Below are 12532 nucleotides of genomic sequence, written 5' to 3'. Positions count from 1 at the left end.
CAGACTTTCCAATTTTACCTAAAAGTTCATCTGAGTTCTTACACTTAACTTGGGCATAGAAATTTTACTCTTTAGTGAGTGATGTTAGTAATACGGTTATACATTTTTTAGTTTTACTTGAAATAAAGTAGCAAATGCTAAAGATAACCTGATCTGTAACATGAAGGGTTAGAATTTGGTATCTTTAAAGATTTTCACTTCTTTGAAATTCTATGATCCTATTAATTGAATATATAAAAAATAAAATTAAAAAACACACCTAAGGAAAACATGCCTCCCAAATGTTGAGAATAGATGAATAAGAAAAGTTTAAAGAGCATGTGAAAAACATTCGAACATAAACCTGCATTGCAACTTTTTAGAGATTTCCTACCTGGCCTCCAAGTAGCGTCCAGTAATCAGCAGCAGACCTCTAAGGGCAATAAAAGTATCCCTCCCCCAGCAGCGGAAAATACCAGAAGAAAAGTGAGGTAAGCCTAACAGAAAACACAACAAAGTAATATATTAACCTTAATATACACAAACCTATGAACTCCATTACTATAGATGAGTTATTTCAAGAAAGGTAAAAATGCAAGTGAAACGCACAAAAAGATTTGTGCAGTGTATGGAAAGGTGCTGTGACTGATAACTTGTCAAAAGTGGTTTGCGAAGTTTTGTTTTGGAGATTTCTCGCTGGACGATGCGCCATGATCAGGTAGACCAGTTGAAGTTGAAAGTGATCAAATTGAGACATTAATTGAGAACAATCAACATTATACCACATGGGAGATAGCCGACATACTCAAAATATCCAAATCAAGCACTGAAAATCATTTGCACCAGCTTGGTTATGTTAATCACTTTGATCTTCGAGTGAGGAAAACCTTCTTGACTGTTTCCACATGAGATTCTCTACTGCAACATAACGAAAACATTCCATTTTTAAAACAAATTGTGACAGGTGATGAAAAGTGGGTACTGTACAACAATGTGGAACGGAAGAGATCGTGGGGCAAGCAAAATGAACCACCACCAACCACACCAAAGGCCGGTCTTTATCCAAAGAAGGTGATGTGTGTATATGGTGGGATTGGAAGGGAGTCCTCTATTATGAGCTCCTTCCGGAGAACTAAATGATTAATTCCGACAAGTACGGCTCCCAATTAGACCAACTGAAAGCAGCACTCGACGAAAAGCGTCTGGGATTAGTCGACAGAAAACTCATCATCTTCCATCAGGATAACGCAAGACCACATGTTTCTTTGATGACCAGTCAAAAACTGGTACATCTTGGCTGGGAAGTTCTGATTCATCCGCTGTATTCACCAGACATTGAACCTTTGGATTTCCATTCATTTCAGTCTTTACAAAATTCTCTTAATGGAAAAAAAAATTAAATTCCCTGGAAGACTGTAAAAGGCACCTGGAACAGTTCTTTGCTCAAAAAGATAAAAAGTTTTGGGAAGGTAATGGAACAAAACGGTGCATATGATGTTCAATAAACTTCTTGGTGAAAATTAAAAACATGTCTTTTATTTTTACTTTAAAAATCGAAGGAACCTGTTGGCCAACCCAATATATGGTTGATGATGTAATTCTGATGATGATGATGACAGCAGCTAACACTTATATATATATATATATATATATATATATATATATTAAATGAACCACCACCAACCACACCAAAGGCCGGTCTTTATCCAAAGAAGGTGATGTGTGTATATGGTGGGATTGGAAGGGAGTCCTCTATTATGAGCTCCTTCCGGAGAACTAAATGATTAATTCCGACAAGTACGGCTCCCAATTAGACCAACTGAAAGCAGCACTCGACGAAAAGCGTCTGGGATTAGTCGACAGAAAACTCATCATCTTCCATCAGGATAACGCAAGACCACATGTTTCTTTGATGACCAGTCAAAAACTGGTACATCTTGGCTGGGAAGTTCTGATTCATCCGCTGTATTCACCAGACATTGAACCTTTGGATTTCCATTCATTTCAGTCTTTACAAAATTCTCTTAATGGAAAAAAAAATTAAATTCCCTGGAAGACTGTAAAAGGCACCTGGTTATACAGAACTCTGTGCGGCACAGACTTTCTGGTACTTTAACCCACTTAACACCTTGCATAAAATGTAAGTATAGATAGATCCAAGGGTGAGTTTGAGTTGGTATGCCCCAAAATACAGGCAGTTAATCTTTGTTAAAAAGTCAAAACTATAAAATCTCTAGCACTGATGTGTGGAAATGTTTGTATTAACTTTTTGACCTCTCAGAGTATATGACTTAAGATCACACATCTTCTGAATGATTTCTGCCTTGTCAATTATTATAAAAGCTTATAATTATATATATATATTGCACCACTGTCACCAAAGGAAGGTATTCCTGGCCTTTGTATTCATTTAAAACTGAGATGAAGGAATCTATCTGCAAATCTGAGTACAGTCCTATATATTGTTAGTATGGAGAATATAAAACTCTCCTTTAGCATGTTAGAAAGAAATCCCAGAACTTTTATTTATATTTATGAACTTATATTTTTAGTTTCTCTTTTTGTTTTACATTGTACCTGATATGTAAACATACCAAGTATCATAACTTATATCAGTATATCATTTATGATATCAATATATCAGTATATTTATTTTGGGAGTGCTTAACAACAGCAGTGAATAATCAAAAATGTTGAGATCACTATTCTATGTAATAGGCTTCTAAACAATAAGCTTTAAAATCAAATTCTGCCTATCAACTTTTTTTCACAATGGTCCTGTTCAGTTTTATGACCATCTGCATGGATTCACAGGAGAAAGTACCAGAAGGAGATCAAATAGTTGAGTGAAAATCTAAAACACAATTACATAATTAAAACATTTCAGAAGGTTCACATGATCATTCCAAATGAAAAGTTAACTTCTTTTTTAGTTGTTGGGTCCACTAGGTCTTTTTTCTTGGTCTGAGCAAATGCAAATTTAAGGGTAAACAGAGGAATTCACAAGGACAACACTGTTACTTTCATCCTGCACTTAGTATTTTTCAGTTTAGTTTGGAAAGTTCTAAACTTCAGTGGACTCAAATATTAAATACTTCTTAGAAATAGCTTGAAATTTATTAAGAAGAAACCAAAAGCCTATTTTGCTTAGATTTCAACTTGTTACTTGATTCAGGTTTTAAATCTACTTTCAGGAAAAATACCAATAGAGCTGAAAGCATTTGATTGCAATTAGACACATAATAAAAATTATTTAACATTTGTTTCGTGTTTTGTAACTTGGTTGGGTTAATTTTACAAGGTTGGGTTAATTTTTAATATTGGGAAACAAGTATAGTGTAATGGAAAAAGGGTAGTAAAACAAATTTGATTAAAAAAAGCAAAATGTCATAAGTTGGAAAAATAAACATGCAAAAAAGGATTAACTGGCCACAATAAAAAATGCACATAAATAAATGTCTGGTGCACAGTGGTAATTAAATAGTTAGAACGGTTATTATTTTTACAAGTGAATACCTATGAAATTTTACTAAGCAGTAACATGAAATCTTGAATAACATCATGAGTTTTTTTAATAATAATTTCTTCATAATGTCCTCTCTAATTCTGACTTACACATTTAACCTTGTACATAATTTCTTACCTGCGGCTAGAGACACACAACACTGCTCCTTCTCTCTTGTGATTTCATTCAGCCTGCATGGTACATCCATAAGGGAAGGTGAAAGAAGTGGCAGAGAAGGGGATTTTCCTACTCCACACATTTGGACTGAACCCAGGGAAAGGTGTTTCACAAAGGTAGAACCGTTCTGAACAAAGCTGCAACAATGTTATAGAGTTCAAAATATTATGTGTAGAAATACAAAATTTTTTATTATTCATTTATTTATTCAAAAAATTTTATTAGGGTAAGAACAACTAAGTTGAGACCTACCTGTGTAAAACAGATATTTAAGAGTACAACACAATATTGTTATTTATAGCCACAGTGTTGTACATCAGATCTCAAAACTTACTTATCTTGCATACCTGAAATTTTACACCCATTGATTCAAAAAATTTTGGCAGTATTATTTTACTTGGTTTCTTCCCTTCAAAAAGTCTCTCTACACAAATGTGTAACAATGCTAATATCAGTAGAACAAAATTTTCAATTTGGATAAGGTTTCAGAACTGCTTTCATTTCACCCAGTATTCTGTCTAGCTGGCTTTAAAAGGCCTGTTGTAAAACAAATGGTAGGGCTGAAGTTTTGTTCTTTCTGAAATCATGCCCAAATTGATTTGGCAGCTCTTCACTGGTACATTCCGACCTGTGGTTTCATTTTAGGGAAATTCACCAATAAAGGCAAATTTCCTTTATAATAATAGCAGAATATTTTTTCTGTTAATTAATGAAAAATTAGAAAAAAGAATGCTGTGTGTAGATTTATGAAATTGTATCCATTAACTTAACAAGTCAAGGAATAAATAGAAACAGATAACATAAAACAATTAAAATTTCCCATCAATATGTTTTTTAGTTTTATAGAACAGATTTTAATAACTGTTTGTTTTTGTGTGTTCCAGATTAAAGGATGTTAATAAATTTACTATCCACTTATCAACTTTTTCAGCTCTATGCGTGTATGACAATTCCTCATGTTTTGGTCTTTTAAGAGTGTTTAAACTGACTGTATGTGGCTTCTACACAAACATGCTTATCTACTCAAGCTTTGCTGGATATACCTTGACATCTGCTTCCATGCTATATCCAGGAGAGTGGTATATGCACCAATTAATATAGCATCAAAGTAACAAGGGATAAGGTAACGTGGGATCTGCTTCAGGTAGAAGAACATAGCCTGCAACCATTTACCAACCTGTTATAAAATAATTTTAAAAGTTAATTTGATGTGCTTATAGGCTAGATGTATTTTAAAAGCTAAATCCAAACATGCAATTCTACTATCTAGCAATCTATTAACCAGATATTCACGTATTAGAACTGAAAGACGATGAAGGGAGGAAAATGTTTCAGTTTAGAAAATAATGTTTCAGGTTAGAAAACAATATAAATATTATATGTAGTATGTTAATATACTTCTTATTGTGCCCTTGTTTTTCTTGCCTAGAATATAGCTTTACTTACTTCAGCAATGGTTCCTGACCGTGAAATAAGCCGGTTACTGACATAGTCAATCATCCAGTCTCCAGATCTCAAATTATCACAAAAGGGATGCCCCAAGTCATTCTTTGGTCTTATTTCTGCCAATATGGACATTAATCCTGAAAATTCAGAGAAATATCATGACAATTTAATCACTGGCAAAGGTAGTTTGTTCTCAGAGCCTGGGCTGCTGCTAGTCTCTAGTGATTTGGGGTGAACACATATACAGGTAGACAGAAGGACTGCACAGTCCTTAGTGGCACTTCCCAGGGCTGGAGATAAGTGTGGCAACACTGACTTGAACCAAGATACAAAGGCATACTGAAGGGGACTGCTGTCACAGGAGCTATGTGGAGTTTTCCTAGATTCCTATTTTCTGGGGCTGGTCCTGCTCTTTTGAATTTTAATATTACAATATTCAAAGGCAATTGGCATAGCTTCCCTGCCCTAAGGATCTGGGGGAAGAAAACTGATAAGTCTATATCTTTTCACAGTTGGAAAGTGGTGGATTCCTTAATATTCAGGCAAGATTTAAGAAAATCATAGAACTGGTTTCAGAGACAGCAAGAGCACCTATGGTGGTAATAAATAAAGTCTGTTTTGGAGAGGCTCTTTGAAATATAACAGGAGGTACTTGGAACTAAATGAAGTATCAAAATGAGGTATACAGGCATATCCTCAAGTACTACTCAGATAGAAGTATTAGAATTCCTATGCATATATAGCACATTCTATTATTTCAATGACAGAGCAAGAGTACAACTTTCATTATTTAATAAGGTAGTAATTTCCACCTTAAAAAATTATATTGACTTCATTGACTTCATTTCAAATAAATTTATTTAGTTAGAATTTAATTAATTTTACTGTGTATATAGCATGTTTTGAGAAATTAAAAAATAAATATATAAATTTAAGATATTCTTTCCTTCAGGAAGCTTATAATCTTCTTTAGGAAACAAAGCTTAAAATATAAAAAAATCCAGAAAACAAGACAGTATAAAATAATGGTCTATATACACCCTAGCATTTTCAGGGAAGGTAAATATTGCTCAGTAAGTGTTAGCTCCACTAACACTAAGTGTTAGCTCCACTGACGGAGCAGTGTTTTAGAAGAGAGGTCTGATGATACCCAATGGGATGGTATGATTTGTGGAAAAGGTATCAAGAGGTTGGAAAACTGGTTAGTTGGTTTTGTAGACAGGACTTAGTCCTAGACAGGATGATAACCGCGGAAATAAAAAGGAAATAGTATACCAAAAGAGAATACAGAAAAAAATCCAGAAGTCATGATTATTGATTTGGGGTGAACACATATACAATAATTTTGATTAATTATTTATCAAATGTCGAGGATAAAAGGGGCAGGTCCAAAAGTGGATTCCTGGATTCCAACATGACTGAATATGTATTGTTACAAGAAGTAGGGAAGGGGGATTTTGGTTAGAGGAGAGAAAGGTCGGTGAAATGGTTAAGTGTGATTTAATCTGGGGTTGCTATTAACAGCCTGCTGGAAATATCAGGTGGCTGCTGGAAATACTAAATTGCCAGAGGGTAAAGGGATTGGTATAGAGTAAAAAATAAATCAGGGAAGGGCAATTATACTTAGAAAGAATGAGAAAAATCATTTCATGAGAAGGTAAAGAGAAATTAGTAAAAAACCGGACTTAACTTTAAGAAACATAAAGGCCAGAAAAGAAGTTCACACAAGTATGGTCTTTTCAGGCAAACAGAAGGAGTTTAACAGCTCAGAGTGAAAATGGTAGGTATCTGCTTAAGAGTGGTAAGATGTATATTTCTTTATTACTCACAGCACAAAACATTTTTTGTGCTGAAAAAATTCTCATTGAAAATGAGAATATTTTAGAAAAAAACAAAATGTCATAAGCACAAAAAGTCTTACAAATTTTAATTGAGAGCTTCTTATGTGCTTGATTTTGTAGAAGGTATGAAAGCTAAAAACCAAGAATCCCCCAAAAGGCAAACATTGTTCTTTCTCAAGGTATAGTCTACGTAGTGGAGTTTTAAAGCTAATTATCACTGAATACTTACTATGAACTATAAGCATTGTCTAAGTACTTTACATGTATTAATTCATTTAATCCTAACAGTAACCCCTTGTGGTAGATTCTGTTTTTATCTTCATTTTACAGATGAGAAAACTGAGCCACAGAGAGTTTACCATATAGTTATACAGCTAGTCAGTGCAACCCACAAAGTGTGGTTCTAAAGCCTATTTCTTGACCACCATAATAAAGATTCATACAAAAATTATATTTATTATTAAAATAAGGCAGTAAATTCCAAGGGCTAATAAGAGACATAATAGATAAATGCAATGGGTGTCTGAAGGACAAAGAAATTACTGTGAAAGCAATAGAAGGAAGGATTTGTGGAAGATGTTAAGAATTGAATTGGCCCTTAAAGATGGGTTAGATGGACAGAGAAATAAGGAGTTGAAAAGGAGGTCTGATAAGTGGGAAACTATATGAACCAGGAATACATGTGTGAGAAACCAAATTTCCTAGATAAAAATCTAAGAAAATATTACGAGCCAAATGAATTAAACTGATAGTTAAATATTTAGTTCCTGTATCCCACTTTACAACTACTCTAACTGCATAATATTTAACTGAAAGTTCTCTTTGTAGGTTAAAACAAATATGCAACAAAAAAATATTTCCAATTAGACAAAAAAGGAAGATGAATATATTTACAACCTAGTCCCATTTGGAGCCCAAACGAATGATCTCATTTAACCCTCATAAAAGTCTATGAATCAGACAATATTATTCACATTTTATGGAGGCAGAAGTTGGGGCACAGAGAATTTAAGTTACTTGCCAGAGGTCAATGAGTAGGTGGCAGAGCCATAATTTGAACCAAAGCAGTTGAACTCTGAGCCCATACTCTTATTCCTATAAGGAAGACACCATATGACCCTTAAATACAAAAACAAAAACAAAAAACCCCAAAAAGTTTCACTATCCTTATACTTGCTTACCTTGAAGACCTGCATATTTAAGAGATGACCAGTTTGGTATGTTATAACACCCTCCACCATCTTCTTGTTCTTCTGATTCACATCGGTAAAGTACCTGATTTAGCTCAGCCAAAGTTAATTTAGAGGCAATACTAAAAGTTGGAAAATAAAGAAAACTGGTTAAACATACTGAAATTTCACTTGCTCTCAATAAAAATAAAGAAAATCTGAATCATAACAAAAAATGTTTTAGCAATGTATGTTTTAGGAACTCAGCATTATACTATACATTGTACACAATATACATTTATAAATAATAATTAGAGGATAAACATGCTAAAAACTCAATTAGAAGTAACATTTCTCCCAAGCCAAAGAAATAATCAAGTGCTAAATTTTATTAATTAGAAGTATACTGGAAAAATCTTTTGGTTGCTATATCCTTTATCTTATAAATTTGTTTTTAATCTTTCTAGTTCAGACTTAGTTTTTCCTCTTCTTTATATTCTCCTATGTGGGGCAATAAGAACTTTTTATGCTAATTATCTTAAACTCAAAATAATTATCAAAGGACCAATAAAAGTATAATCAAAAGTCACAGTTAATGACCTTAGAAATCATGTGTTACTCTACTGCTACATTCCTCTCCTCTTCTCCTTTCAGCTCCTAAGGTTGCATTACCCTTCAGCTTGGTTGTTTAAGAAACCAGATTTTCTTAGATAAAGATGTTTCTTGATAATGAGCAGAAGGAAGTTTTAACTATCATCGCCTTGGTTTCCCTTTGTCCAGTTAGCAGTGAGATTGTGTAAATGACTACACCTGAATGCAACTGAAACCCTACTTTCTTTCCTTGCACTTCTAACTACTCAGTTATATAATTTCATTTTATATAACTGAATACATATCCTCTGAGCTTAGAAAACTGTCAGCTGTGCTTTGTTCCCTCGGTCTTTGTTAGCCTCCCTCCTCCCAGCTGGGACTGACCCTTCCTCGGCAATTTGTGAATCAAGAGTGAGTCAAACCTATCAGTAGCCTCAGTACCAAGTCCATTCTAGTGCAGTATTTTTCAAGATGTAGTCAGTGAACTCCTTGCACAAGAATCACCTGCAAAGCATATTAAAGTGTAGATTTCTTGATCTTGTCCCAAAATAATCTAAGTAGCTCTGATGAGGAATGTGCATTTTATAAACCTTCCATAGAAACACAAAATTGCTTCATCACAGATTTTTCTTTAGAATGTAACTACTAAGTATGGTTTGAATTAAGAGTTAATACCCTTATTAATAAAAGCTCTTAAAAAACAACAAAAACAATTGAACGGAACAGAAAAATGAGCTAATATGTAAAATGACATATCACCAAATAAATACAAATGGCTGATGAACAAAAAAATTAGCTTAAAATTTAAAATAAATTGAGATATCATTTTAAAGTATTCTATATTTACCAATTTGACTAATAGCTAAACTAACACTTACTGATCACTCACTCTGTGTCAAACACTATTCTGTGAGTCACTATAATTATATCTCTTAGGTAACTTGCCCAAGGTCTTACGTCTTACAGCTAAGAGTCTGAAATTAGACTCAAACCCTAGCAGTCTAGTTGCATCCTCTATGCTGTTAAACATTACAATAATATATACTCAGTATTAGTAAGGATGTGCGATACTAGACTCTTTTACATAGAGCTGAAAATATTAATTAACATAATCTTTCTGGAGCAGATTTGGCAGTATTAAAAGCCTCATATATACAGACAGTCTAACTCAGAAATTCCAACCCTGGAAATTATCCTAGTACTCATGATACCAAACATATATTGAGTATTCGTTATGTGCCATGAATTGTGTTAAGTGCTTTATATGCATTATCCTATTTAATCCTTACAAAATCTAAGAGGTAGGAACTATTATAAGCCCCATTTTCCGGATGAGGAAACTGAGATGAAGAAAGTCTAAATAATTTGTTCAAGATCATACTGACAGTGGTGAAGCTGGAGTTAAACCCAGCCTTAAATTTCAAAACCCATACTCTTTAGTACTATATGGTACCACCTAGCAAGGGTTAATCTGATTCGTAAAGGAATAACTAAGGATTTATGCAAAGATGAATGTACAAAGACATACATAATAGGGAATAATTGGGAGCAATTCAGCTGTCCAAAAAATGTAGACTGATGAAATAAATTATGGTATAGCCATATATTAGAATAATGCATTGACATTAAATAAATGAAGTGGTAAGAAGTATGATGTATGCAACTTAGTCTCAAATAGTTCAGAAAAACTGTGTGTATATGTGTACAGAGACGTGTATATAGATAGATATGTATAGCATATATATGTATACATGTTTATCTATCTATCTATCTGGGAGTGTATGAGTGAGAGCGCATGCTTGCATACACAGGGACAAGCCACAGGACAAAATGTTAACACTAAGTGATGAAAATACTCCTGGTCCTTAGACCACCCTTTAAGCAACAAGGATATACAGGACTCTTAAAACTGCTTAAATCAGGCTTGCGGTAACTTATCAGTTATTAAAGTGCAAATCACCATAAAATAAGGCATACTTACGAAGCAAAAGGAATTTTTAATATAGGATCTGTGTTGTCAACAGCAAGACTCCCAGATTTAAAATGAGGACTGAACTGTGTCAGATGATTTCGAAGAATTCCAACAGCAGCTTGTGCATGTGGATCAAGACTAACTCTGAAAACATTAATTAAAATATGGTTAATTTTTAGGAATAATTTATTCAAAATTAACAGGATATGTAAAACACTTTAAATATAAGTAAAGTTAACAGTTTGAACTCTAATTAACATACCTGAATATAATAACACTTCCAGGAGACAAATTTTCAAACTCTATTTCTTGAATATATTCATTGGGTCCTTTTGTGGTAATTCCAGCTTGTTTAACAATTTTACTTTCATTAAGCTTGAAAAAAATTATATATTATATAAAACTGTTCAATAAATAATTCTAATGTCCTTAAAATGTTAAACACAGTAGTGGGATGAGAGTCCCAAATACCTGAATATGTTCTCTAATTTCTACTGTGATATTTGGCATTCCATTGATTGAATTAGCATCCTTCCTATAAGGTTCCGTATTTCTCTCAACAGTTCTAGCTTCAAGAACTACTTCTTCAATTTTGCCTAGGAATATATAAAAACTTTAGCAAAATTTCATATTAAACCATCTGAAATTAAGAATTGGTAAAGAGGTTTTAAATCACTTAACTTAAAGCTGAATATGAAATATCAGTTAATTTTTAAAAAAAACAGTCTGAAAGTAGATAATTCTACCCAAGATGCAACTTTTACACAATGCTTTAAAAAAAAATCACAACTTAATTAACAAAGCTTTATTTGAAAAGAGATCTCATCAAGTAATAATGGCTTAGCTCTGGGGAACAATATACAACCTTCCTAATACTGAGTGGAGAGAAAGTAGATCACTTGAAAGGCTTACATTTAAAAAGTGGAATATTTATTTCAAAGACAGAAAAAATAGGGAAAAATTTAAAACACCCAGATCTCTTTACCTCACTTAAGAAAACATTCCAAATCCAACTGATGTCCCTGTGTACCCTTTCTCCCCCTTCAGAGGCAACCACTACCTGAAGGTTGGGGTTCATTGATCCTGTGAATTTTTGCTACATATGTATGTTTCCCTAAGCAATATATACTATTCTCCATATGTCCAAGTTTATTTAAGTGGATTCAAGTTATATGTACATTTCTGCAACTTCCTTTCTGTTGGACAACACTGTATTTTTTAGGTTTGTTCAGCTAATATAAATTAGCTCTACCTCATTTATTTCAAATGCCAAATAGTATTCCACTGTATGAATATACCAAAATGCATTCATTTTATTAACATTGTTATTGTTTTTCTCTACTATAAATAATGTTACAATAAATATTTCTGTGCATATTTCCTAATGGAAATGCAGAAGAGTTTCTCAGATATATACCTGGGAATAGAACTGCTGGACCAAAGGATATATAAAACTGCAACATTACTATTTAAATTATTTAAATAATTTGAACCATTAATCTGACAACAAAAGGCTTTTTGATCCAGAAATCTACTTCTGGAAATATATACTAAGAAAATTGTTCAAAAGAAAAAGAATTATTCCTAGTGTATATTCAAATCTTAAAGAACACTGCTGAACATACCCCAAAATATTAAAAATGGAATACTAACATAATAAAATATGAAATATTTAACATAATGAAAATCACAATTTTGTGGACTGATAAAGTCGAAAATGTTTTAAGGATGATCACTGACCAAAAAAAAAAAAAAAAATCCCTGAGAAACTACTGTATACACTGAGTGCAGCCATGTAAAACTATATATGTATATTAGCAACAACCAAATAAGATTACTGAATATAAACATG

General features: G+C 33.0%; 1 protein-coding gene across 4 annotated transcripts in view; it reads right to left on the bottom strand.

Annotated features, from left to right (window-relative positions):
* AGL (amylo-alpha-1,6-glucosidase and 4-alpha-glucanotransferase) overlaps positions 1-12532 on the bottom strand; it is a 77645-nt gene that overhangs the window by 32867 nt on the left and 32246 nt on the right. For all 4 annotated transcript variants that reach the window (XM_024751230.1, XM_024751232.1, XM_024751229.1 and 1 more), the window contains 8 exons: positions 11152-11276; positions 10943-11055; positions 10690-10824; positions 8130-8260; positions 5108-5244; positions 4705-4838; positions 3623-3798; positions 374-476 (listed from right to left, as the gene is read on the bottom strand). In XM_024751230.1, the coding sequence (XP_024606998.1) occupies positions 374-476; positions 3623-3798; positions 4705-4838; positions 5108-5244; positions 8130-8260; positions 10690-10824; positions 10943-11055; positions 11152-11276 (1054 nt within the window). The remainder of the gene's footprint in view (positions 1-373; positions 477-3622; positions 3799-4704; positions 4839-5107; positions 5245-8129; positions 8261-10689; positions 10825-10942; positions 11056-11151; positions 11277-12532) is intronic.

This window comes from Neophocaena asiaeorientalis, unplaced genomic scaffold, assembly GCF_003031525.2.
Source record: "Neophocaena asiaeorientalis asiaeorientalis breed wild unplaced genomic scaffold, Neophocaena_asiaeorientalis_V1.1 scaffold147, whole genome shotgun sequence".
NCBI classification, from domain to species: domain Eukaryota; kingdom Metazoa; phylum Chordata; class Mammalia; order Artiodactyla; family Phocoenidae; genus Neophocaena; species Neophocaena asiaeorientalis.
Note: the sequence above shows the minus strand (reverse complement) of the source record. Positions and strands in the feature narration are given on the sequence as shown.